Source organism: Lutra lutra, chromosome 4, assembly GCF_902655055.1.
Source record: "Lutra lutra chromosome 4, mLutLut1.2, whole genome shotgun sequence".
Taxonomy (NCBI): Eukaryota; Metazoa; Chordata; class Mammalia; order Carnivora; family Mustelidae; genus Lutra; species Lutra lutra.
Genome location: NC_062281.1, coordinates 185,863,196 through 185,890,144, shown reverse-complemented (window position 1 = coordinate 185,890,144; position 26,949 = coordinate 185,863,196). Strand labels below are relative to the sequence as shown.

At 59.7% G+C, this 26,949-nt stretch overlaps 1 protein-coding gene and 1 non-coding gene across 4 annotated transcripts; one reads left to right on the top strand and one right to left on the bottom strand.

Annotated features, from left to right (window-relative positions):
* Positions 1–1,184: 1,184 nt before the first annotated feature.
* ATP13A2 (ATPase cation transporting 13A2) lies at positions 1,185–19,697 on the bottom strand. 3 transcript variants are annotated; one of them, XM_047727258.1, is made up of 29 exons: positions 19,474–19,697; positions 12,870–12,964; positions 12,565–12,747; positions 12,207–12,265; positions 11,920–12,031; positions 11,570–11,649; positions 10,753–10,830; positions 10,533–10,602; positions 9,696–9,830; positions 9,541–9,607; positions 9,331–9,462; positions 8,672–8,827; positions 8,097–8,207; positions 7,955–8,001; positions 7,677–7,865; positions 6,544–6,750; positions 5,988–6,083; positions 5,751–5,910; positions 5,548–5,668; positions 5,229–5,353; positions 4,291–4,451; positions 4,051–4,167; positions 3,844–3,923; positions 3,487–3,639; positions 3,300–3,396; positions 2,243–2,466; positions 1,991–2,142; positions 1,686–1,855; positions 1,185–1,600 (listed from the first exon to the last, which is right to left on the bottom strand). In XM_047727258.1, exons 1-29 carry the CDS (start codon positions 19,481–19,483, stop codon positions 1,466–1,468), a joined length of 3,522 nt encoding a protein of 1,173 aa, XP_047583214.1. In that variant the 5' UTR covers positions 19,484–19,697; the 3' UTR covers positions 1,185–1,465. The 3 variants fall into 3 exon arrangements, with proteins under 3 accessions (XP_047583214.1, XP_047583216.1, XP_047583215.1); XM_047727260.1 differs by having other exon boundaries at positions 9,696–9,803; XM_047727259.1 differs by having other exon boundaries at positions 11,570–11,646.
* Positions 13,053–13,183, top strand: LOC125099550 (small nucleolar RNA SNORA16B/SNORA16A family). Its single transcript, XR_007127261.1, has one exon. It is a non-coding gene; the product is annotated as a small nucleolar RNA SNORA16B/SNORA16A family (small nucleolar RNA).
* Positions 19,698–26,949: the final 7,252 nt, after the last annotated feature.

Below are 26,949 nucleotides of genomic sequence, written 5' to 3'. Positions count from 1 at the left end.
ATGTCCTGGCCCCCAGATCCTCTCTGCTGCTTCTCCCCCCTCCCCTGGCCCTAAGGACCCAAGCAGAGGTGGCAGCTATGCGAGGAGGGGGTAGTGGGTGTGGGTACTCTTCTTGCGACGACCCTGGAGGCTCACTCCTTCCCTGCTGGCCTCTCCCACCAGGTTACACACTGTCCACGGGCAGAGACCAAGTCACTCGTCTACTGTGCTAGCACCTGTACCCGGCACATGACTGTCCAATAAATGTGTGACTAAATCGGCTCAGGGTAGAGCAGGGATTCAAACCCAGGCCTCTCCCGGTGTCCTCCAGCCTCCCCCTGCCCAGCACCTACCACCCTGAACTGCTGCTGATTGACACCGCCATGCTCGGCGCATGTCTGCGGACACGCCTTGTACTGTAAATTGCTTTTTCACACCTCACATCCCTTCTCTGTGGGTTGATTCCACATTGACCGAGCTCCTGCGAGGACAGGCCAGGTTTGGCACCAGGACTTCCGGTGATAAGGTCGGCGAGGGTGTCCGCAGGGCAGGAAGCAGTCTTTCCTGCTCTCTCTGGCCCTGCCTGCATTGACAGGCCAGATGACGGAGTTGCCTCTCCAGAGCAGGGCTTGGACAGTGTCCCACGGGTGGGATGAGGTCAGAAGCACCCACCCTTCCCCAGGGGACAGGGCACGTGGTTCGGGTTGGGAGATGTGGGCTCAGAGCCTGGATTTTCATCCAAGAGAGGAATCGGACCACAAACTTGTCCCGGGATCTGGGGTGTGGGGGGGGGGACAGAAGGGAACAGTCCCATTAAAAGCCTCGGAGGCGCTGGCACTTGTGGGAGGCATGGCCCTTCTCTTGCTGACCCACAGGATGGAGGAGTGTGATGCTGGAGTCCAAGTGATCTGGCCCCACCTCTGACTAAGTGTGTGACCTCTAAGCCTCAGTTTCTGTATCTGTAAAATGGGGATGAGACTGATGCTTTAGTGGTGAGGACTGAAAAACGCCACACACAAGGTGATTAACGGGGCACCAGGCATGTGCTCAACCCGCAAACACCATGACTGTCCAATGAACACACAGAGGCCCCGAGAAGGGGGTCGCCCAAAATGATCTGAAAAGTCAGGGGTGCCAGGAGCAGACACGCACCGGGGCCCCCCCACACCAGACACCCGGTCCATGGCACCACGTGGGAGACAGGCTGCACCAGGAAAATATTTTGACTTTTATTTGCTACACCAACAGCTGCCCCGAGGGGGGCTGGTGGCTGTCGTCTCTACACGGGACGTCTGAAGTGGGGGACAACAACTGCATTTCCCCAGCGGATGGCAGGTCAGGCTGGGCCGGGCAGACGAGGGGCAGGAGGATGACGTCTGCCAACCTCCGGGCCGCGGGAGTGACGGCGGGGGCGTCTCTGGAGATGCATCCCGGGTGGTGGCTCAGAGGCAGGGAAGTCCAGTGTCCGGGGGCCGAGAGGCCTGCACTATCTCACCGGCCCGGCGGGCAGCGGCCAGGGCTGCTCAGCCAGCTCCCGCTCCAGCTGCTTGAAACGCTTCTTTGAGACCCTTTTGGGCCGGAGCCGCCGCAGGCAGGCCGGGAGGCACTGGTCCAGCACGCTCTGTGGACAACATCGAGGGTGCAGAGGGGCGGCTGTGGCCCACCCCCGAAACCCCCCTCCTTCCCCAACCCAGGGTGAACCTCACCTCCAGCATGAAGGCCCCCACGAAGTTGAAGGCCACCAGGCCCAGCAGCAGCAGCTTGAAGCAGGTGTCGGCGATGTTCCTCAGCGCCAGCGGACCTTGCAGGAGGCCAGGGACCAGGAGGAGGCCCACCAGGATGGAGGCCAAGAGTGCCAGGGCCACCAGGAAGGGCACTGGGGGTGAGGGTGCACATCAGGCTGGGGGGCCCTTGCCCCCTCCCACGCACGTCCGGAGGGGAGAGTCCCCCACCCCAGGCCACCCCAGCCCGTCCCTCCCCCACCCACACCGGCCCAGCCTCGCGGTGGCACCGTTGGTGTAGAGCGGCCGGCGGAAGGGCGCCCCCTTGGACACGGCTGCAGCCAGGATGAGGTACTGGAAGCTGGACAGAGAGAAGACCACTGTGTTCTCGTAGTTGGGCAGGTTGTCTGGCGCGGGCACGGTCTGGTTCAGAGGCACAAACCTGGGTGGGGGGGTCCAGTGCGAAGATGGGGGCTCAGGGAGCGCATGCGCAGGGGATGGGGCGGGGGGCAGGGGATCTGGGAGCCGGGCTCCCTACTCACCAGGGTTGGGCCACAGTCAGGAAGTAGCCCCCCAGCTGCACGCTGGCCACCAGAGCCACCTGCAGCAGTAGGCTGCTTAGCACAGGGATGCTGAGCAGGGCCCCGGGTGGCCGCGCCCGCCCCAGCGCCAGCGCCGGCCCCGTGTGGCTCATGAGCACGGCCACCGTGGTGGTGATGACCAGGTCGATGGCCAGGAACTGCACATCCCCCAGGTTGGTGTTGATCTGCCGGCAGGGGAGGGAGGGCACAGGAAGATGGCAGGGAGGCACCGGCCCTGCCCTCAGGAGTCTGATGGGGAAGGCCGGATTCCTGCCCAGCAGCCCAACCAGGGGCGGGGTGGGCAGCGCCCTCCTGCTTCTGGGGAAATCTGAGTCTGATGGGGAGACCCCGTGCTCGCTTCAGGGAGCCCCCTTCCAGCATGAGGGAGAAGGCATTCTTGCTGACCCTTCGGACACCTAAACCTAATGGGGTCAGTTCCTCCTGTCCACAGGAAGCTCCCAGTGGGAGGGGTGCTCAGGCTCTGCCTTGCGGGGCCTCTGGTCACCAGGGGACACAGTTCTTGGTGGAGGCAGGGACAGATGCCAGCCGGCTCGAGATCTGCATTGCCCCTCACCCTCCCATGTCGCCTATTTTCCGTGGGGCCAAGCCACGTGCGCTCAGAGCAAAGCTGGGGAGATACTCTGAGTAGGCGTGATGGGTACGACCAAGTCTGGACCAGGGCGAGTGGGGAAACGGAACAGTGGGATAGGAGCAGCGGCCCTGGCTCTGTCCAACTCCTGCCTCCGTCCCTGCTTGGGCTCTGTCTCGGTCTCCCCCGCAGACAAGAGCTCCTGGGGACAGGGATGACACGTTAGCATAGGAGAGCTGTCCCTGTTTCTGAGAACCTACTCTGTGCCACCACCCCAGGCTCAGGAATTGTCCAAGCCACGTGGCTAGAACGTGGCAGAGTAGGATCTGGGGCCACACCATCCATTCCAGAAGCTGCTGGGCTCCTAGGCACAGGGCTGAGTGTCCCGTCTCTGGGCCTGCTCCAGGCAGCGGGCTCTGCCCCACTCACCGTGTAGAGGATCAGGACGGAGATGAACTGGGTCAGGCTGTACAGAGCCATGTACTTGAAGACGCTGAACGAGGTGTCAAGGGAACACCGGCCTTCCCTGGGTGTAGGGTTGCGGTGTTAGCGGGCCCAGGCTGGCTGACGGGCCCTGAGGGCACCCCCACCCCCCGCTGGCCCCTGCCCACCTCACCTGATGACCATGGGCACACACTCGATGCTGGCCATGCTCGAGGTGAAGGGCGAGACTACCGAGGCCTCAGCCTGGGACAGCGAGATGCCCACGTCCGCCGCCTTCAGGGCCCCGCAGTCGTTGGCACCGTCCCCGCACATGCCCACGCAGTACCTGCACAGAGGGGGGGGGTCTGTCTGGAGCCCACCTGGTGCCTGGAACGTCACAGGGGCCCCGGGAGAGCCTGCTGGGGTTCTCCTGAGGGTGACGATGACTCCTGAAGCCTGAAGTGGGACATGGGGGCTCGCGCACCCCCACCCTGATCCCTATCCCCCCAGCTGGGCCCGCTAGCCCACCCTCCCACCTACTGGTACGCACTGGAGTTTCTGGAGCTCACACACCAGCTCCGTCTTCTGCTCCGGAGCCATGCGGGCAAAGACTGTGCCCTGGACCAGGACCTGAGAGCACGGGAGGGAGAGGCTGAGGCAGCTGCCACGTGGGGGTGGGAGCTGTGAGGAGGGGGCGGAACACGGGGAGGCTTAGGACGACCAGGGGTGCTCAGCCAGGGGCAGGGGGCAGCCCTACCTTGGGCAGCAGCTTGGGGAAGTGCTTCATAAGGACACCAAAGGTGGACCCGCTGAGGGCCAGGTGGCTGGATCGGGGGTCTGGCTCCATGGTGTAGCTGGCGGCCTGATCAGGATCCTGGGGGCCCAGGAAGCTCAGCTCAGCTTCCCCTGCCCACACCGGATCACTGGGGCCGGGGTCAGGTAGCACAGGGCGGGGTCGTCGGTGGGGTGTGTGGCTGGAACCCCAGCTTGGCCTCACCTTAGCCCCGTTCACAGCTGCGGAGGATTCCAATGGCAGGAGCTCGAGGGAGGCAGGCTGGCCTCGCTCAGGGGGTGTGGCATGGATGATGACCAGATGCTCCCGGGGGCCCACCATGCCGCAGCCCTGGGCCACTGTGACTGCTGTCTGCAGGTTGTCCCCTAGGAGCGTGGGGGCAAGGTCAGGGCCCAACTGCTGTCCGGGAGGGCCATCCTCACCCTGACACTTACAGATGGGAAAACTGAGGCCAGACATGCTGTCTGCCATGACTGGCTGGGTGAGCTCAGGCAGGTTCATCAATGGCTCTGAACCTACCTTCATCACCTCTAAAACCAGGCATTGAAGGACTTAGGAGAAAGTGGAGATCAGGGCTAATGACCCACATATCCTACTTAGTGCTGCAAGACTTTCTGGAAAGTGTGTGCATGCACTCAAGAGTGGGGAGGACAAGGAGAAAGACACAGACCTACCAGGCGCCTCAGTGTCACCCTAGCTAGAATCTTTCTTGCTCCATAAAACTGTCACCACTTTCCAGGGTGACATAATTCCCCCCATTTCCTACAGGGGGCACTGGAACCCAGAGAAGCCACGTCATCACAGGCAAGAGGCTGGACCCCAGGCTGCTTAGCACGGGTGTGTGTGTGTGTGTGTGTGTGTGTGTGTGTGTGTGTGTTTGGTGTTGGTGTTGGGGGGGTGCATAGGGAGGATGAAGGCAGGGGTTAGGGGGGTGCCTAGAGGCCATTCTACTCCCCGGGGCCTCACCGTCCTTATCTATCAAGCGGAGGGACAAAGGCCACTTGGGAGGGATCCTGTGAAGACCCATGAGACATCTGGAAAGGACCTGGCCTGAGGCAGGGATCCGAAAAGAAGGGGTGCCTCTGTCCATGATGGTGGAGGGGAATGCCGCCCTCCCAAGCCAGCCTATGGCCCACAGGCACCTGTCACCATGACGGTACGGATGTGGGTCCTCCGCAGAGCCTGGATGACTGCTGTGGTCTGCGGCTTCAGCAGGTTCCTCATGACCAGCAGCCCCAGGAGGCTCAGCTCCCGCTCCAAGGTGTCCCTGGAGGGTGGGCGGACCCAGGTCAGAGGTCACAGGGTGGCTCAGGACCCTGTCCCCGCCTCTGGGCAAGGCTCTATCCCCTAACACCCTGCCCTTGTCCCCCGCCACCCTAGGGGCTCCTAGCAGAGAGGCTCCCCCTGCTCCGGCCGCGCCAGGGCAAGAGGCCCAGTCCCCGGGGGGCGGGGTCAGCCCACCTCGTCAGCTGCTGAGCAGCCTCCAGGCTGGGTGCCACGGGCAGCGGCTTGCTGGCAAGGGCCACCACGCGGTAGCCAGCGGCCGTGTAGCTCTGCAGCCTCTGGGCGAAGTCCGGGGGCACTACCGGGGAGAGGCAGGTGTCACCGGGACAAGGAGCTGGGGGCTCACCCCATTCTGGGCTGCGGCGGCCTGCCCCCTTCACCTGTCTCAGGCTTGCAGAGGCCTGCCACCAGCTCAGGGGAGCCCTTGACGTAGGCCTCGGGCTGCGCGGCTCCCGGCCACGCCACCACCACGTTCATGCGCTGCAGAGCTGATGAGAAGGGGAAGCGGCTGAGGATGCTGACGGGTACTGGGGGCTCCTCCTGCAGAGATGAGGGGGCAGCTGAAGGGCCAGCGCAGGGAGCCCGCCCCTCCCACCCCACACCCCACCATGACTCACCACGCCCTGCAGCTGGGGCTCCTGGAGTGGGGGTCTCATCACCGCCAAGACCTGCGTCCCAAAGGCCGAGTCGGCAGCCGGCCCCTCCTCCAGCACCTGGGAGGCGGGCAGAGAAGGTTGGCCTCCACCGGGATGGCAGTGGCTGGGCCCACCAAGGGAGGCGGCGGGAGACTCAAGTTAGCCTCCTGGAAGCCTTCCTTTGTGGGAGAGCGGAAGTCACGGGCTGTGGAGTCGGAAGGACCCCAGTTCAAACCCTGGCTTTGCCGCTCACAAGCTGCAGGGGGACCTTGGACAAGTTACTCCGACTCTCCCTCAGCCTCCGCTTCTTCCCTCTGGGGCAGGTTTGGAAGCTTCCCTCCAGGGCTCCAGGGGAGCGTGAGCCAAGGCCTGCGCCGCAGAGCGCTGGCACCAAGTGGGGGCTCCCATGTGACCCGGGCCATTGTTGTTAATGATGGTGGCACAATGATGCCACCCAATGTCCCGGCATGAAGACCAGGCGGGGCCAGTGAGAGCCCAGCTGCCCAAAGCCGGGGGCTGACCTGCTCGGCCTCCTCACCCAGCCAGTCGATTCCACCATCTTGAGGTCCATGGGGTCGCCCACGGGGGTGTCCTGGAGCCGGCTGAGGGCATGGCAGGTGGCCAGCGCTCGGAGCAGGGGCCCCATGGGCAGGCGGCGGGGCTCTGGCACCAGAGGCAGGAACGCCTGCCCTTTCAGGGGCACCACACCCATCACATCCAAGCCGTCCTCTGTGAGGGTGCCCGTCTGCAGGGGGCAAGGGACGGGCCAGTGATGAGTCCCGGGAGGAGCTGTGTGCGCCTGCGTGGGGCAGCCCCCCCCAGGCCAGGTGGGGGCCGGGGGAAGCCTGGGAGCCCGCGCAGGAGCCAGAAGCGGTCCCGCTGCCAGGGTGGCCCTCCCCAACCCCCGCCTCCTGTCTGGCACCACTGCCTCCAGGAAGCCTTCAGTCCCTTATAGCAGGATCAGGCCCCTGCTCTGGGCTCCCACCCATGACCACTCTGTTACCCCCCGCCATCACTTGTTTGATGGGAAGCCAGGAAGGAGGCCTGGCCACACTGTTTCAAAACTCCCTGTGGCCCCCAGCGCCTTCAGAATCATTAAGGTCCGAACTCCTCAACGGGGCTCACCAGCCTCTGCCTGACCAGGGCCCCAGCTGCCTCGGCCTGGCCCCTTACCCCCTGCTCGCCGTGCCCCAGGTCTGTTCCTCCAAGGAGCCAGGCTGACTGTTCCCCGGCCCCTGCCTCCCCTGCCTCATGTCTCCAGGGACCACCCCCCACCCCTGCCCCGAGGTCACTAGGAGCCTTCCTTGATGTCATGTCCTAAAGGGAGACCCTGTTCACTTCCTTCCCCAAACCCATCACCACCTGCAGCTCCCTATGCCCCCCAAGTCACTCATTCTGGTGGGGGGGACATCACCCTGGGGGTCTCTGCTGGATCTCAGTGCTGAGAGAAGCCCCAGGGAGCGACTAAATGACCTCAGATGGTCTGGGCTTTGTCTGCCAGACCCTGAGCTGAGACATGCGTTGGAGGGGGCAGGGGGCGGGGTCTCTGAGCATTTCCGTCCCAGGACAGGATGTGGCACTGAGCTGGCCCTCGGTCAAGGCTGCCAACTGAGGTATACAGGTGTAGGGACCTGGTCGTGGTAGAGTCCGTGGCCCCCGCCCTGCCCCCACCTTGTCAAAACACACCAGCTGGAGCTTGCCCCCCAGGTTGATGCGCAGCGGATGGATACAGAAGATGCCCTGACTCCGGAGCCGGCTCTGAGCGTAGAGTGTGCACACGGTCATGGCGGCCGGCAGGGCGGGGGGGACCACCACCGTCACCAGGTCCAGAGCCCGGATCACGATCTCATTCAGCGGCATCTGGCAGGAGGCACGGTGAGCACCAAGGGCCAGGCCGGCCCAGGTCCCCACCGGAGGTCCCCGCCCCTCCCCGGGGCCCCGAGGCTCACCCGGTTGCGGTGGAGGATGAAGATGCTGTAGATGGTGCCGAGGAGAGCTGGGGAGACAGCAGGGGACTCAGTCCAATTTGGAGGTGGGGCTTCAGGGGGTGGGGCCAGCCAAGGGAGTGCAGGGGGGGCCCCCCCGGCTCACCCAGGACTGAGAGGGCAGCCACAAACTTCATGCTGTGTTTGTAGAACTTGAAGTTGATGGGTCGGGGGTGCAAGATGGAGCTCACCAGACCTCCTTTTGCTGTGCAGAACCCTGGGAGGAGCCGGGGAGGGGTGGAGTGGGGAGGGCAAGGGTCAGGGCAGGCCCTCCCAGCCCCTGCCCTACCCCGCCACACCTGGGGCTGAGACACTGCTCCTGGGATGAGAAATCATCCAGGTTGGGGTGACTCGTGATGTCGCACACACCTTGCCCAGCCCTCACAGGGTTTAGTGAAAACAGATGAGTGGACACCATCTATAAAGTGGGCGGTTTCACTTAAAATCCAGGTATGTGGCTTCTGCTGAAACACTCAGACTGGTGGACACTAGGTCCCATCCCCACGTGACAAGAACCTCTCACAGTTGTATAGGGCTACTCCTGTCCTAAGGGCTGGGCTCCCACTTGCTGGTCTCATCCCTGACCACGTCGTCCGGCCAACCCCAAGCTGGGGGGTGGGACTCTCCTGCCCTGCCCAGGATCATGAGCCCGGCATCCCTCCCTGCTTCCCTGACTCCCACCTGTTCGAGTCACCACTGCCAGGACGTGGGGTCCGACGAACGCCCGTGCCTGTACGACGAGGGTCCCACAGAAGAGCGTGTGCCGCCGGTGGGTCTCTGGGCAGTAGGGCACGGGTCCCTCCGGCAGGGCTGTCTTTAGTACTGGGACGCTCTCCCCTGGGAGGGATGTGGTAGGAAGCCTGTGAGGGACCTCCACGCCACCCCTCCCTACCACCCAGACAAGGGCTAAGCACACTTAACTCTTGTAACCATATGTGCGGAAGTCACTGCCCCCATTTTACAGAGAGGGACACTGAGGCTCAGGGCAAAGGACATAGAGACACAGCCAGACAATGCAGAAAGAGGTGTGCCAGCCGGGTACCAGGGGGAGCCTGACAGTGTGGGTGCGCACGCCTGCACCCAGCCGGAGGAGGAGGCGTGGGGAAGACGTTCTCACTCTGTTGGGATTATTTTATAACAAGCAGTATTATTTTTATAACTCAAAGCAACACACCAGGGGCAGGGGCAGGAGCGCTCAACCTCTCAGAAGCCCTGAGCACCCGAAGGGTATAGGATCAGCAACTCGGGAGAGCAAAAGGGGAAGTAAAACCTCAAAGTGCTGCTGTGAGGCCAAGGGCCTGGTGGCAGGGGCAGGAGCTGGGAGGCGGCGGGCTGCTGACCTGTCAGAGCGCTCTCGTTGACCACGCACTCGCCGGCCACCAGGGCCGCATCACAGGGTACCAGCCCGCCTTCCTGGGGCAGCACCAGACAGTCTCCGGGCACCAGCTCGCTGCAGTCCACCCATTCCTTCTCTGCAGGCAAGCGGGGGCCTCAGCACGGCCCAGGGTACCCCCAGCCACCTCCTCGAGCCCCCCTTCCCCTGCTCTCACCTCCCCCGGGCCGGCACACACACACCCGCGCCGACAGCTGCACCATGTCCCTCAGAGTCTGGCTTTGCTATGGGCAAAGGAGGGCACGTAGGGAGTGGCAGGCGGCGGCCCCATGGGGGGCCCACCTGCCCTACCCCTGCCCCACCCCCACCCACCTTTCTGGTCTTGTAGATCGCCAGGCAGATGGACGCGGTGGAGATAAGGAAGATGCACAGGGCGTACGAGTAGTAGCGGTCGGCCAGCCACAGCCCGATGCTGAAGGCCTGGAACCCATAGTAGGGGTTCAGTGCCTGGGGGAGGGGCGGGGAGGCAGTATCAGGGCCCACGTCCCCAGGGTGGCTAAGCCCCTCCAGACATCCCTGGAGCCTCCAGGACACAGAGGACACAGGCATGTAGATGCCAGGCCCACTCTAAGCCTGTCCTCTAAGGGTCATCCAGTGGTGATGACAATTCCAAGCTCTATTTTACAGATGAGAGCACCGAGGCAAAGACGGCTCCTCCAGTCACTGGCCCCGAACCACACAGCTGCCCAGGGGCTGCCTGGGGTTCCCATCAGGCCCGATTCCAGGAGCCAGTCTCCCTCTCGTGGGCGTCTGCCTCTGGCTCAGAGCGCTGGGACGCCCAGTGTCTTCTAGGGTGTCCGCATCACTGGCTCCTCTCTGTCCCCTACGCCACATCACCCCTCTGAAGCTTGGGATCTTAGCATGTGAACTGAGTGCCTCTACTTGTGTGGCTGCCAGAGGGTCAAGGTGGCTCAGGGGCAGCAAGGCCCGGGCTCTGTGGCCTGGCCTCCCGGCCTCCACTCCCAGCCCCAGCCCGGACCCCAGCCTCCAATTCCTTGGGTTGGGTGGATGAGGCTGGGTCTGAGGTGACTCTCCCTTGTGGAGGAGGGGAGAGTCCCTATCAAGTGACCCTAAGACAGCAAGCCCCCGGCCCAAAGTCACACAGCCAAGCCAGACCAGAGCTGGGGCAAGGCCCAGGGCCAGCCCTACCTCGTCCACCAGCAGCTGAGGATAGGACTTGACCGGCACACTGATCACGTTGGGGCCATATATGGTCTTCCTGTAAGAGAAGCGGCCAGGCGAAGAGATGGAGGGCGCAGCGGCAGCTGGACCCTCCAAGGGCGACAGAGCTCCTCATCTTACTGCCCAGGAAACCGAGGCCCGGAGAAAGCAGGGGACCGGAAGGCCACGTGTGCAGGGTGGTGCCCACCTCACGGTTTGGTCCTGGAGGCTGAGGCCAGAGCAGGAGCGGTGGACGTCGCTGCAGGTGCGGCCGCGGTCCAGCAGGCTGCGGGGGGGGGGGGGGGGGTTGGCGGGTAACTCATGTGGGCGACGCTGCCTCCCTGCCCCATGGGACTCGGGGCTCCAGGCCCCTTCTGGGCCACTGAGCTCCTGGGCCGGGGTGGGGGGGCAAGTCCCTCACTGACTCTGGGCTTAACCTTCCCCTGCCCCTCTGTTCGGGCCCCAAACCACCTCGCCGCAGAAGAACACCGAGAAAGGATAAGAATAATGAAGAGTGACAAAAATCGCTGTTACTGAATGACGGGGGGACTCTTTCCAACGACGATGCTTCTGGAGGTGACTTAACCTCTCTGTGCCTGCTGCCTCACCTCACCTGCAGCACGGGGGTGGTGACAGCACCTGCCACGTAGGGCTCCGGGGGTGAGAAGCCACACAAAGAACGTGGCTGGTGCATCCCCACGTCCCCTTGTCACCCACCTCTGCAGATGCAGCTCCGTCTACAAAGCACTTGGGAGGCGGCAGAGCAGGGACAAGCCCCCAGACGGACAGTCCGAGTCCAGAGCCTGAGGTCTAAGTCAGCGTTTCCACCTTGGCCTGAGGCTGAGCCAAACTTTGGGCGAAGCTTACGTGCTTCCCCCTCAAAAAAGCCCGAGGAGGCAGGGATTCTCTCTATGCCCTGGTTACAGACAAAGACCCCGGGGTCTGGGGAGGCTCAGTGACTGGCTCGCGTTGCAGGGGCACGGCTGAGCGGGGCACTCACACCAGGCCACGGCCCTGACCCCTACCTGACTTGGCAGAAGGCCTGCTGCCTCTCGATCCAGATGTAGCGCTGCCCTCGGAAGAGGTAGTACCGCAGTGTCCCCTGCTGGGCAGGAGAGAGAGGAGGCTGGGGGCAGCTGCAGGAGGAGCGGGGGCGGGGGCAGAGCAGGGGAAGAGGCCAGAGTCACAGGAAAGAGGCCGGGAGGTTTGGGTGTGTTAAGGTGGTCGGCTGAGCATCCTGGACACTGGGGACATTGGGGACAATGGAACTGGAGGTGCCCGGGGAATGTGGTGTCCCACCCTCCCATTGTACAGAGCATGAAACTGAGGCCCAGGGAGGGTTAAGGACTTGTCCAGAACCCAGCTGTCCACTCACTGCCTCTTCGCTCCTGCAGAACTGGGCAGTGTCCTTCCACGCACCCTCTGGTACTGTCCCCACCGCAGCCTGGCTCCGGCCGTCCTCTGGGCCCTGTGCAGGCAGCTCCAGGCTGGGAGGAGTGCGGGGAAGCTTGGGGAGGTCTGGAAGCTGATCCAGCACCTCCCCACCCCACGGAGCCTCAGCCCCTGCCCCGGGGTGGGAGGCACTGCTGCCTTTGTTCGGAGGCTTGTGGACAGGGGCGAGCGGGGAGCAGGGGCTTCTGGGAGGGGTGACGGGGCTCTCACCTGCCCTCGCTGACGGCCTCAGTCTGCACCTGCACAGTGTACAGCTGCCACGAATTATCCTGGAACAGACGTTTGGACTTGCTACTAGGGGAGACTCCTCACCTCCCAGGTCCCACCCCGCCACCTGGTGGCCCCTGCCAGGGATCAAGGACATAGGTGACCCCCTTAGGAGCCACCCTCTTCCCCTTCTGCCCACTGCTCAGATGGGAAAGTGGAGCTCCAGAGATGACAGCCTGCGTGCGGTCCCACAGAAAGTCAGTGGGCAGATGGGGCTGCGACTCCACGCCTGATCCCCCGGCACCCCCACCCTGTCCGACCCTGCCCCAGCACCACCCTCTCCAGCACGAGGCCGCCTCACCTCTTTGTCTCTTATTTCGATGACGAGTGTTTCTGCGCGGGCCAGGTTGCAGGGCCGGAGCCGCAGCCGCACCCCCCACACCGGCTTCCAGCGGAAGAGCAGCAAAGGGATCCCCGCCATCATCCAGACCATGATGTGATAGCCTATGACCCTCCATGGACTGCCACAGTAGCCGCTGAGCCTCTGTGGGGGCGACAGACAGGCCCTGTGGGGGCGGGGCAGGGCGAGGGCTGGGAGGAAGAGTGGGGCGGGGCCAGGTGGGGGGGGCGGTGCCCAGGGGGTGCAGGGGCTCCGGGCCCACCTACCACGGATGAAACTGAGGAGCTGAGGGGATCTACAGATGTCTCTATCGTCAGGGTCCCATAGCCGGTGGGCGTGCTGCCCACGAGAGGGCTGCTGTCTGTGGGCACAAAGGAGAGAGGTCATGGTGGGAGGCGCTCCTCCCTCTCTCATGTCTTCAAACAAAATTAGCATCAGCATCGTCATTTTGTGGCCCCTATCAAAGTTGCGGTGGCTTCCGCACAGCAGCGGTGGTCAAGAAGGAGCCGGAGGGACTGTTTTGGACGTTTGCTGTCCTGCTTGCTATATCTGACCTGTAACATTTGGGGAAAACACAGTCCCCACCGCCTGCCATTTCTCAGGCCCGGAGAGAGCGCTTTCTTAAAACTGACACGCAGGGCGCCTGGGTGGCTCGGCTGATTGAGCATTCAATTCTCCATTTTGGCTCAGGTCATGATCTCAGGGTCGTGGCATCAAGCCCTATATCGGGCTCCGTGCTGGGTGTGGAACCTGCTTGGGACTCTCTCTCCCTCTGCCCTCCCCACCCACCGCACTCTCTTTCTCTCTCAAACAAAAAACCCCGGCATGTTCCCAGAAACCAGCAGAAATGTTCCATTGATGGGGTCTTGCCTACAGTTATCAGAGCAGAGCTTTTGAGAAGTAGCCTGCTGAGACCAAGGACCAGCACTGAGGGGCAGATGAAGCAGGTTGGACATGCGAACTGGAAAAATGCAGCGGTAGATGGCACAGGTCTTTGCAGTGTTTTGGGTCCTTGCCCTGAAAAGCTGCAGGTGTCGGTCCCAGGACCAAAGGCAGTCAAACCTTTGATGCAGAAGAGCACAGGAAAGGGACTATAAGACTATTCAAGACAGTGGTATTTGCAGCACGGTGAGACAAAGGTTCTGGCAGGAACCAAAGTGGAGCTTTCTGGTTGAGTGAGGATCCTAGGGCCACGGCCGCGATGGGACACAACCACCTTGGGACCTGGCTGCCCCCATGTTTCCTGGCGGTGCCTGATTCTGAAGACTGAAGACCCAGCTTGCTGCTGGGGCTGGGCTTTAGCATGAGGTCATGGCCAGGAAAGCGGTCTTCACCTGTGATTACGGGCTTACACTTGGGAGAGGAACACTATGGGAATGAGGCAAGTGGGAAGACCACAGGTTATTTTATTTATTATTTTTAAAAGATTTTATTTATTTATTTGACAGAGAGAGAAATCACAAGTAGACAGAGAGGAGGCAGGCAGGGGGGAGGGGAGCAGGCTCCCCATTGAGCAGAGCGCCCGATGTGGGACTCAATCCCAGGACCCTGAGATCATGCCCTGAGCCGAAGGCAGAGGCTTAACCCACTGAGCCACCCAGGTGCGCCACCACGGGATATTTTAGATGGAAAACCACGACCTCTGTATTTCTGCTAATGCTGACAGGACCAAGGAAAGACTTGAAGTAAAAAAGAAAAAAAGCATCGCTAGGGGGCGCCTGGGTGGCTCAGGAGGTTAAGCATCTGCCTTTGGCTCAGGTCCTGATCCTGGGAAGCCAGGATCCCTGCTCAGCGGGGAGTCTGCTTCTGTGCCCCTCCCCCTGCTTGTGCTCCGGGGCTCTTGCTTGCTCTCTTTCTCAAATATAAATGAAATCTAAAAAAAAAAAAAAAAAAGCACTGCAACTTTATAAGCTGGTCTGATAGACCCAATGGCTCAAGGCTTCACGGGTCTGTTATCTGACTGTTCTGGGGTCCGCTCACAGTGTCTTGTTCCCTTGTGTGTCTGGTTATCCCTGGCTGGGTGTGGGTGTGGGTGGACAGGGCCTGGTGAGCACCCTGAGCTTCCACAGCCCTCACACACCCAGCTATCTGCTTCCTGGGAGCTCTGAGGCACACTTTTGCATCCGGGCCCCACCCAGAGGGCACAGATGAGGGCTGCTTATCCTTGTTCAACTCCGGTGCCCAGCAGAATCCTGGCAGCAAGGAGATGCTGAGAAGACGAGTCTGAACCTAGGAGATGTCAGGCCTGCCTTTGACAGCAGCCAGGAAAGGGGCCCCCACTCTCAAGGTGGGATGGGGGACGGAGGAGCTCAGCCACTGTGGAGGGGCAGGGGGCCAGAGAGGAGGGGTGAGCAGAGGACAGAAGCCGCTATATCCCAGCTGAGCACGTACCAGGGTTCCTTACTTAACCCTCTGCGGGCAAGGCCTATCACGCCCATTGTACAGATCAGAAAAACGAGGCTCTATTGCAGAAATTCTGTTTCCTCCTGTCTCCCCTACAGCAGAGCTGTGGTCCTGGCAGGGCAAGCGGACAGTGAGCGTGCCGGGGCTGCGGAAGACCTGGGCTCACTATTCCCGCCTGAGACACCCGCAGGTGCCTGGGCCCATCCCCAGAACTTTGGGAGCGACGGCAGCAGTGCTGGGCACCTACAGGCTTCACAGGAGCCTCCGGCTTCACTTAGGGATGGGCGTGCCCGGCAGGTGGGGGCAGGCACCAGATTTCTGAGCTCCTGCCCTTTCCCCTCCCCAGCCAGGGCCCTGCAGAGCCCTGACCTAAAAGTTTCCACCAACAAGCCCAGAGTGTCCCAGGCCACTGCCACTGTCACAACATCCCCAGCCCCTCAGCTGCTCTGTTCCCAAATACTTGGGCTTCCCCGCAGCGTTCAGAACACTTCCAAAAGCCCATTGTGAGCAGGCTCTGCTCCTGGCCCTTTTAAATGCGGTTAACATACTAACCCTGCCGCATGAACTCCATTATTATCTCCTTTTTATAGAAGAAAATGAGGTTCAGAGAAGTTAAGCAACTTGGCCAAGCTCACACAGCAAGGACACAGTCGTGTCAGGATGCAAGTCCAGGCAGGTAGACCTCAGCGCTGGTTTCATCCCTCTGCTGCACCACCCAGGAATGCCTGAGGACTGGGGCCTCCTGTCCCCATCAGACCAGGCAGAGTCTGCGCTCTCCCCCCACAGTCCCCACATCTCCACATAACAATGGTTACCATAATTACAATGGTAATGACCGTAATCAGAGCCGCCAACAGCCATTAAGCACTTCCCAGTGACAAGACCCACTCTCAGCCTCCAGACGAATTAGCTCATTCAACCCTCCCGCAACGCGAGGAGGGGGACTCCTTTCTCTCATTTTACAAATGAAGGAACCGAGGCTCAGAGAGACAAAGACCCCCCACCCCACCCAGTAAATGGTGGGGCCAGGACCTGGGAGCCGGATCCTGCTCTTTACAGCCCGAGTGGGCTACCAGGGCTCATGGCCTCACCTCCCCAGACTTCTCTGAACTCATAATTCAACAGCCCAAGCCACACCTCTGGCCAGGCCCTCCCAGTCCTCTCGGGTGACTCAGAGAACAAACAGAGCCACCAGCTCCAGGAAGAGGCCAGTCCCTGGGGAAAACACACACACACACACACACACACACACACACACACACACAGCCTGTAGCCTGCAACCGCGGGGTTCTCTGGCTGGTAGCAGGAGTGGCAGGCCAGATCAGCCTTCTTCCCTGGGGCTCCGACAGACCCGAACCTGAATGCTTGTCAGGGAAGCATTTCCTTCCCTTCCTGACAGCGGCCTGCACACAGCACACAGCAGAGGGCCCTCTGCCAGCTGCGGGAACCTGGGAGGGGGTGACTCGCTCTGGCTCCGGGCCTGGGGGGAGAGAGCAGCAGGCCTTCGCGGCAAGTGACACAGCCTGGCGAGCTGGATTCTCAGGTCCTTGCCACCAAAAAGCCACAGACGTCTCTTGCGGTGGTCCAGTTGCTAGTGGAGTCCCAGCTGTCCTTTCTTCCAGAGTCCTCCACCGGCCCCAGAGACCCGCTCCACGAGCAGGGCATGATGGGTTGTGTTTTGGCCCTGAGGACTGGTCTTGGGGGTCTCCATGGCTTAAGGGAAAGAGCACGTCGGGGTTCTAAGGGGTTGACACAGGCCCGGCACTGTTCCAGGGGCTTCAATACATCAACTCACTTACTCCTCACCCACACTCTATGAAGAGGGTACTACCTGTATCCCTATTGTACAGGTTAGGAAACTGAGGCCGGGAGAGGTGAAGCTGGGGGCCCAGGGGCCACAGAGCCAGAGAGTGGTAGGATCTGGATCGAGGCAGCCTGGCTCTCAGGTCCACGCCCCTAACCACGGCACGCCCATCCTCAACGGCTTCCTCTCTGGGCCCCTGGTTCTCTTAGAGGCAAGCTGTGTTTTGGGAGACAAGTGCCTTAACATTTCTGGGTTTCCATTTCCCCTCACTAGGAGTGGACCCCTGAGCAGCTGGCACGCGAGGAGGTGTGAGCGGCGGCCGCCCTGGGGGAGGCGGATGCTCCTGAGGCCTGGGCCTGTTTCACGGGCAGCTGCCGGCTTCCCTGCCAGAGGTGTGGCTCGGCTCTGACCCATTTCTCAGGCTCTCCTCTATGTCCCCATCAGCCTGTCCAAGTCCACTGCCGTGCCCCTGCTCCCCTCGATGGCTTCTCCCCGGCTTGCTGCTGGGCAGGGCATGGGGAGGAAGCCCGCATGGCATGCTGGGCCCCTGGAAGCAGGTCGCTTCGGTCGTGCCAATCTGCAACCACCCTGCAATTTATCCCATTTTACAGGTGAGAAGACTGAGTCTTGGAGAAGCAGTTGCGCCCCCAACTTGTCTAGCAGCTGGGAAGGGTCTGTGTGGCCTCAGCCACACCCACCAGCAGCCATCATGCCATCGGGCCGGACCAGGCGTCCCCATCCTGCCCACAGTGCCTGGCATGTGGCTGGGCCTCAGGAACCATTTACTGAATGAGCCCCAGTGTGTGCACGCCTGCACACCTCGCTCACAGAAGCCAGATGCTGAGGGGCGAGCCTCTTCAGGAAGGGCCCTGCCAGAGGTCACCCTGTGCCACCCTCGTCTGCTTGCTTCCCCCTCGATCTCAAGAGTGTTCCCTCTGGGACGAGGGTCCTGTGGCCTATGACACACCCCTCAGATCCTTAGAGAGCACGCTCTCCCAAGTCCACCTTGGGAGGAAGGACAAAAGAGGGGCTTGAAGGAGGATGTCACGTCTGTGGAAAACTAATCTCTCGGCAAGGTCAAAGCTCAGCGCTCTCTCTCTCCTGCGGGATGACCCCTGCCAAAACACTAGGAAGTGCTGGTTTGTCTCCAGGCACCTGTCCCCAGGGATGGCACAGGAAGGTCAGGGCCGTGTCTGATCTTTCAGGAACACCAGCTCAGGCTGGCTGCCGAGCGGGCTGTGCGGAAGGAGAATCCTTTTCACACTAATTGCACTGCTCTCCTGAGTAACAGGGACTGATCACCCGTCACCCTCGGAGGAGGGGCTATAATCAGCTCTCTCGACAGCAGGGGAAACTGCCAGAACTCCCAAGTACCTGGCCCAGAGTCAGAGAGCCGGAAAGCGGAGAAGCTGGAAGTGAGTGGGTCAGAATGAACACATTCCCCAGTTCATCCTCACAGCCACCCGTGAAAAGTATGGGTTTGGATCCCATTTACCAGGAGGCACATCTTAATACGTCCACGGTCGCACAGCTGCGGGTGGTCCAGACTAGACTTGAACCTCCCCTGACTCCACAGCCCCGAGGCCATGCCACCAACTGCAGAGGGGAGGGGCTGCAGTCAAAGCCATCTCAGAACCTCTGGTTTCCTGCGGAAGCCCAGCATCCTGCAGCTGACCTGGCAGTGGCCCAGGGTGGCAGGGCAGCCTCCTCCCTTGCCTGTGCTCCCCCTGCAGCCAGAGGCTCCTCTCCTCTGCCAGGCTAGGGGGGTGAGGAACAACCTGTGAGTAGTAACCTGAGCCTTAGGTCTGGAGTTCAGAGGCCCTCTCTCCTCAGCCGTCCCCCCTCCCTCACCAGGGTGCACAATGAGCTTCGGGTTGGGTTGGGGGAGAGAGGTGGAAGATGGGGAGGGAGAGAGCAGAACTGAGGGGTCTGCCTCTGTAGACGATGCTCAACCTTTGGTGGGCCCTTTGCTGAGGTCTGGGGTCTGAGGGACTGCCATGGAGATGAGACCCTCCTGGAGAAGAGAGGTCTCCGGGCTCCATTCCCAGCACGTGGGATTTAGACTCCAAAAAGGGTGGGCCCGGGACACAGGGTCTGGACAGGGCAACATGCAGGGTGTGGTCCTCAGACCTGGGTGTTGTCAGGCTTCCTCTGGGGGCTTGAGGCAGATCAGAAGTGGCATTTGCATCCGGGACACTCTGACTCAGGGATCCGGGAGCCCTGGCTTCTCCAACCCCCATTCATTCATTCATTCATTCAAGAGGTGTACTACCCAGAGGCTGCGGATGCAGCGGCCTCCATGGCTCTTCCCGGACCTGGACATCTGTCACTGAGGGAAGGAGTCGAGTGGGCGTGGGGCATCTTCCCGCGCCCCTTCCCCGCGGACCTCCAATCACCCTCCTGCACAGCGCCCAGGGCTTCAGGAAGGCGGGGAGGAGCCGGTTCCATGCACCGCCATACCCGGGGCTCCCGTCCTCTCTGGGAACGCCCCGTGCCCACTCCCCCAGACGGGGGCGGGGACGGGGACGAGCGCGCGGATGCCCCCAAGGGTTGTTCCCCTGACCCGCGAGCCTGCGGTGGGGGTGGCGCGTGTCGCGACGACGGGAGGCCCAAGAACCGCGCCCGGTACCGGGCGGCCCGGGCGGCCCGAGCTGCGCACTCACCTGCGCTCATGCCGGCTCCTCGCGCTCATCGCCGGCCCCGGCGCTGCGGCCCGTGGCCCCGGCCCGGGCGTCGCGATGCCCCGCTGCGGGGGCGCGAGGCGGGAGCGGGAGGCTGGGGCGTGGGGCGGAAGTCCGGGGGGCGCGAGGGGGCCCGGGGCACCTGCTGGAGCCGACGGCTGGCGCGGCTGGGAAGGTGCCGCAGTCGGGGTGTGCGCGCAGCCAAGCCCCGCCCGGCCCACTGCGGCCCCACGTCCGCCCCGCGCGCGGGCTGCCGGGACTCGTAGTCCGAGCCGCCTGCGCCGCCCGCCGGCGACAGACACACCCTGGATGCGGCGTGCTCCGGGACTGCGACTCCCATCCCTCAGACACAAGAACACACAGACACACACTATGAGACAGCAACCCTCGGACACACACACACACACACACATACAGAGTCACACACACAGGTGACACGTAGAGACAATGCACCATACACAACAGTGCTGTGACACTCAGAAACACAGATACAAGCGCGGCCCGTGCACTGTAGACCCGGAGTCAGCCCCAGCTGCCTACCGCAGTAGCTAAGGCCTCTGCCTACGGCTTTCGGCTGGCCTCCACCTTTCCAGGCTGTGTGACCTTGCGCAAGTCACCTAACTCTCTGGGCCTCCTTTCTTAACTTACGCGATGGCAGTGACATCCGCGATGCCCGCCTCATAGAGTTGTGAGCCTCACGTGAGGGAAAACGTAAAACACTTGGGACAGCACCTGGCATGGCTTGATAAACGCTAAAGAAGGAAGACACAGGGCGCCTGGGTGGCTCAGTGGGTTAAGCCGCTGCCTTCGGCTCAGGTCGTGATCTCAGGGTCCTGGGATCGAGTCCCGCGTCGGGCTCTCTGCTCGGCAGGAAGCCTGCTTCCCTCTCTCTCTCTCTCTGCCTGCCTCTCCATCTGCTTGTGATCTCTCTCTGTCAAATAAATAAAATCTTAAAAAAAAAAAAAAAAAAAGGAAGGAAGACACACCCCGCAGAGACTCACCCACTCCGACATGTGGGTGGACAAGGGGAGCCTCTGCAGTGAGACATGGGAGGCGTCTGAAATGCCAGAGGGAGAGCGGAGGGATAGCCCAGCTCCCAGAAGCCTCGCAGCATGACTACGGGTACCCCTGCACAGGTGGGACGCATGGAGGCCCTGACAGGCACCGACACCTTGTCCCTGTATGCAGTGTGGAGCACACTGCCCTGTCCTGACAGGTGCAGACACAGTGTCCCCTAACCTGGGGTTGGTGGCTTCTGGCCTAAGGACTTCCAAAGGCCGACTGTGAATCCAAGACCCCAGGGTCTGGGGCAAATCAGGGAAGGATCATATTAGGGCCAGGATAAGACTGGCCCTATTCATTATCCATCCAGTGTTACCTGCGCCACGCCAGGCACTGTTCTAGGAGCTGAGAACAGGATGGTGAATGGGACAGACACCGGGAGCAGACAAAGGCAGGCAGAGGAAAACTCCAGCAATAATAACCTGTCATGGAAAGGGCTGGAAGGAGCCAGAACTTTGATGGGGGGGAAATGGTGCAGGATAGACTCCAGAAGGGAAAGCAGGGAAGGCCTTGACAGTACCAGATACATGGCAGGAACGCATGCAGACATTTGCTAAAGGAGCAAACGCTGACAGCACTTTCTGATGGGTGGCATGTGGAGTGCAGGAGTGTGGCATTGGAGACGCTCCAGGGGTCTGTTTATTTATTTATTTTTTAAGATTTTATTTATTTATTTGACAGAGAGATCACAAGTAGGCAGAGAGGCAGGCACAGAGAGAGAGGGAGAAGCAATTTCCCTGCTGAGCAGAGAGCCTGATGTGGGGCTCGATCCCAGGACACTGAGATCATGACCTGAGCCAAAGGCAGAGGCTTAACCCACTGAGCACCCCAGGCGCCCCCAGAGTTCTATTTTGAGTGGGGTCGGGGTGGGGGGACAGGGGGGACAATGGAGCCACTTGCTGAGCTCGGGCAGGCTCCTGGCCGAGCAGCTCGACCACCTGGGGGTGTGGCTGGCTTCACTCCGTTGAGAAGTGCTGTGTCATCTGCTGATGAGATTCGTAGTGTGGGCAGGTGACTTCTCTGAGTCCCCATGTCCTCCTCCAGAGCCCAGCCTCACGCCTGACAGACCTCTTGCCTGGGGAACCCAGACCCCCCACAGCAAGCAGAATGGCTGGGTTCATAGAAATGGCTCGCTAGGGGGCGCCTGGGTGGCTCAGTGGGTTAGGCTGCTGCCTTCGGCTCAGGTCATGATCTTGGAGTCCTGGGATCGAGTCCCGCATCGGGCTCTCTGCTCAGCAGGGAGCCTGCTTCCTCCTGTCTCTCTGCCTGCCTCTCTGCCTGCTTGTGATCTCTGTCTGTCAAATAAATAAATAAAATCTTTAAAAAAAAAAAAAAGAAAAGAAATGGCTCGCTAGGATGGCCTTGCCAAGAGGCAGTGTGGTACGGGGACCGGAGCTGGACTGTGACCCCAGAGACCTAGGTTACGAAGCGCATCGGGTGCTTTCTAGCTGGATGAGATTTAAAAAGTCACTTTCCCTCACTGAGCCCCTCTCCTGCTATGGAAAACGGAAGCCGTTCAGAGGGCGGAAGGAGATAGCAGGTGCTTGGGGAAAGCTGGTCGCTTTCTCTAGCTCCTGGTGCTGGGCTGGACGTTTCTTAAAACAAGGGTCTCAGGGATCGCCTTGCCAGATTGGTCCCCTGGGCTGGGCTTTGAAGAGGCTCCGCCCTCTGAGCCATCTGGGAAGGAGCCGCACCTGCTGCCCCGCCTGTTGCCTTGACCCACAGGAGGACAGAGGAAGTTTTTTTCCAAACCACAGAGGATGTGGAAGGTCCTGCCGTCTGTTGGGTTTACCTTTGGGGAAGTGGCTCTCACAGTGTGGTCCCCTGAGTGGTCTGTGGGTTGGGCTCTAGTCACATGTGGGTCAGAACCCATCAAGGAATTTTCCTTGCAAGTGGCGGCTCCCTTGGGGGCCCCCCCAGGGAAGGACATAAGATATGCCTGGTCCAAGTGGCCAAAGGTTTGACAAGTCACTAGAGTGAACCCGTTCTTTCTGGAGCATTGCCTTACTTCTCCATTTCACCAGTTTCGCTAGATTTTTGCAACAAAAGTGGATTTTCTCTTCTAGTAACAAACCCCATGACAGGATGATGCCTGTCTGGACACAAAAAGGGGGGGTTTCACAATTTGTCTTATAGTCTCCTGGGCAAGGAGAAGGACCTGAGAAAATTTGGGTGTTGGGGTCTGTCGCAGCACTCTGAGCAGTCAGTGTGACCCCAGAAACGAGCGCCCAAAAAAACCATCCTCTAGACGGGAGTTCCCTCACTCTGGCCGGAAGTCCTGGGTGGTTCCTGTGATCCCGAGGAGGCCTTCCACGCCGTGGGGATTCAAGACAAATCTGCTCAATTGTGTTTCTGGAGCATTTGCTCTACCCCAGGCTAGGTGCTGTCCCATTTGCCTTTATTTTCTTTGGAAATTAATATGTTAAGTATTTATTTAAAAATTTTTTTCGAGTTTTTTGAGGTATAAAGGATTGTCTTCCCTGAGTTCACACATCTATCAGCTCACATATTTACTTTTCGGAGGGGGGTTGAGAACTCACATTTATTATTTTCATTTGGAATTGAGCCACAGTTCTTTTTTTTTTTTTTTTAAAGATTTTATTTATTTATTTGCCAGAGAGAGAGATCACAAGTAGGCAGAGATGCAGGCAGGGGTGTGGGGGGGAAGCAGTTTCCCTGGAGCAGAGAGCCTGATGCGGGGCTCAATCCCAGGACCATGAGATCACGACCTGAGCCGAAGGCAGAGGCTTAACCCACTGAGCCATCCAGGCACCCCTGAACCACAATTCTGAGCAGTGAATGCTATTAATTCCCATTTTATTTTATTTTATTATTTTTTTAAGATTTTTTATTTATTTATTTGACAGAAAGAGATCACAAGTAGGCAGAGAGGCAGGCAGATAGAGAGGAGGAAGCAGGCTCCCTGCTGAGCAGAGAGCCCGATGCGGTACTCGATCCCAGGACCCTGGGATCATGACCCGAGCCAAAGGCAGCGGCTTAACCCACTGAGCCACCCAGGCGCCCCTAATTCCCGTTTTACAGATAGGAAAACAGAGACACAGAAGTTCAAGTTGCCCAAAGACCAGGGAAGAAAAGATGGCTGGGTCCCGTCTTAGAGAAATTTGAGGAATTCCACAATATTACTTTTGTGAATGAAGGCACATTGACTGGACACGGTCGGGGCCACAGAAGTAGCATAAGGGACAAAATACCCTTTGTCTGCTCAACTATGAAGTTTTTATTAGAAAAGTCTTTGTGACTATTGAGATGGAACGTTTGCCCAAAATCCAGGGAAAGATTAAATAAGCAGTAAGTGCAACCATGGGTGGGTCACGTGTTCCCATTTGACCCTGGTCTGAGACGTGGTGACAGTGGCTGGCAGTCATGGATTTGCCAGGTGCAGAAGAAGATCAGCGGTGGCAGCTCCCAGAACAGGACACTGCCTCGTCCCCGGAGCCAGTGGCGCAGAGCTGGCATTCCAAGCCATGACTTCATGCACGAGAAAAACCCTTCTTTCTCTACCCAACAAGGCACGAGAGGCAAAGTCAAATCATATGTGGATCCAAGAACTGGGACCTTCCCAGGGCCGACAGAGGTGGACAGAGTGTGAACGGGTGTGGAAGGTGTGGGGACTACCGGGGTCTTTAGGTTCCCACTTCCTGAGGATGGGGTACCATGTAGTCTTCCAGGGCTGGTCAAGAATTTGAGATTGGACATTTTAGGGCAAAGACCCTGTTCTGAATTTCTCATGAATCAGTGTCTGCTCCTTTTTAAGTTGGTGACTTGGGCTCCTTGGTGGCAGGGAACACATCTTAGTCATCTCTACCTCTAGCACCTAAACTCTCCTAATAATGGAGACGAGTCCTTCTGAGCTGTCCCTTCTCAAAGCCAGAAACGCTCATTAAGGTCCATCCTGGATGAGTCAGACATTTATCTTAGCTGCCTGCCTCGCAATGGCAACGCCAAGAGGCCTTTGTTTCTCCGCTGATCTCACTGCTGTGGGTTAAAAGAGCCACCTTGGAGTGCTCCCGAGGGAGAGGAGGGTTGGTCACCGTGCACCTGCGCCACAGAGCTTTGAACCTGGGGTTCGAAAGGCTCAAGCGGAATTTAAATCACACACACAGGTAGATCTTTATTAACATCAAAGAGGCCCTCCGTTATCGTGGGGTGAAAACAGAAGGCTGCTGTGATTCACAACAGCTAAAAGACGTGGAAGCAACCCAAGTGTCTACTGCGGGATGGATGAGTCCACAAAATGTGGGGTCTACACCCAAGGGAGGATTCTTCAGCCTGAAAAAGCAAGTTCAGGGGCACCCGGCTGGCTCATTTGGTGGGACATGCGACTTTTATTTTTTTTTTAATGTTTTATTTATTTATCTGACAGAGAGAGACACAGTGAGGGAGGAACACAAAGGAGAGAGAGTAGCAGACTTCCTGCCGAGCAGAGAGCCCAATGTGGGGCTCAATCCCGGCACCCTGGGATCAGGGACTGAGCTGAAGGCAGACACTTAACGACTGAGCCACCCAGGCCCCCAGGGACATGGGACTCTTCATCTCGGGGTTGTGGGCTTAAGCCCCACGGTGGTATAGAGATCATTTACTTTTTGCTTTTAGAGTATGCACAGGGTTGGAGGCGGGTTGGGGAGGGGCAGAGGGAGAGGGAGCGAGAATCTCCAGTGCCCCCTACTCAGCACAAAGCCCGAGGCAGGTCTTGATCCCATGACCGGGGCTGAAATCTAGGGTTGGATGCTTCATGGAGTCACCCAGGTGCTCCTTAAAAAAAAAAAACTTAAGGGGCGCCTGGGTGGCTCAGTGGGTTAAACCGCTGCCTTCGGCTCAGGTCATGATCTCAGGGTCCTGGGATCGAGTCCCGCGTCGGGCTCTCTGCTCAGCGGGGAGCCTGCTTCCCTTCCTCTCTCTCTGCCTGCCTCTCTACCTACTTGTGATCTCTGTCTGTCAAATAAATAAATAAAATCTTTAAAACAAACAAACAAACAAAAAAAAACCTTAAAAAACAAAAAAAGTAAAGTGGTTCTGACAATAGGCTACAACACAGAGGAACCCTGAGAATTTTATGCTAAGTTAAGTGTTTACCAAAGACAAAATACTGCCTGGCTGCCCGCTCAGGAGGGAGCCGTCAGTCCTGCAAACAGAAAGTAGAAGGGTGGTGGCCGGGGTGGGGCAGTCGTTTCATGGGGACGAGTTTTGCAGGACACAGAGGTCCGGACGGGCGGGGGCGGCTACACAATGATGTGAATGTACGTTCTGCCGCTAACAGGGCACTTAACGATGGCTAAGGATGTACATTTGTTACATGGATGTGACTGCAGTAAAGGAGGAAAAATGGGAAGCGGACAGGTTAGATCACACCCCGCTTTTTTCCCCCAAGATTTTATTTTAAGATTTTATTGAGAGAGACGGAGTGCATGTGCCAGGGGTGGGGGGGAGGCGGGTGTGGGGGAGGGAGAGAATCCCAAGCAGATGCCACACTCAGCCCGACACCGGGCTCGATCTCACGACTCTGCGATCATGACCTGAGTTCCACGCGTAACTGAGCCACCCAGTTGCCCCATATCACACCCTGATTTGGAAGGGAAAGCTTTGTGTGTGCCCATTTGTCATGACCTAAAGGTCTGGGAGGAAATACAACCATCAGCGGGGGTGGGTGGGCTGCTCGGAGGGCCTTTCACTTCTGCCCTGATGCACTTTCGCGCTGTCTGGCTTTTAGTGAGCGTTGCGGCCTCGGTGGTAAAGCCAAGCGCTGGGAACCCGAGCTTGCCGGGAGAGGCCCCTGGAGGTCAGCTGTGGAACTCAAGGTCACAGCTGACCTGGTCACGCTCCGTGTTGGGAGGCAGCCAACCTCGCATCGGTAATTCTTTTTTTTTTTTAAAGATTTTATTTATTTATTTGACAGAGAGAAATCACAAGTAGGCAGAGAGGCAGGCAGAGAGAGAGGAGGAAGCAGGCTCCCTGCTGAGCAGAAAGCCGGATGTGGGGCTCAAACCCAGGACCTGGGATCATGGCCTGAGCCGAAGGCAGCGGCTTAACCCACTGAGCCACCCAGGCGCCCCTCGCATGGGTAATTCTAATCCCGGAGTCTGCATAAGGACCAGAGCCAACAGTGAGCGTGCAGGAAAGTCTGTTCCCACAGACATGGGTGAGGCGGCCAGTCACCACCCTCCCCGTACGGACGGACACACGGCGAGACTAGAGGAGGAACCCACCCAAGGGTGTGGAGTGGGTAAGGGGCAAAGGGAACCCCTGCACATTCCCCTGTGCACACAGGCCCCGCCCACCCCCCAGGGGCTCAGCGCAGGAGCCGGCCCCTCTCTGAGGACAGGGACTCCTCCTGGCACCCGTGCATTCCTCTTCAGGGAGTAAAAGGAACAGGCTTGC

Excerpts from the sequence above, each read along its gene's own strand:
- ATP13A2 (XM_047727258.1), bottom strand. Across the intron at positions 2,467-3,299 it reads CCGTCCTGATCCTCTACACG|ATCAACACCAACCTGGGGGA; the intron begins GTGAGTGGGGCA and ends CCCTGCCGGCAG. Across the intron at positions 1,856-1,990 it reads CCGGCCGCTCTACACCAACG|TGCCCTTCCTGGTGGCCCTG; the intron begins GTGCCACCGCGA and ends CCTCACCCCCAG.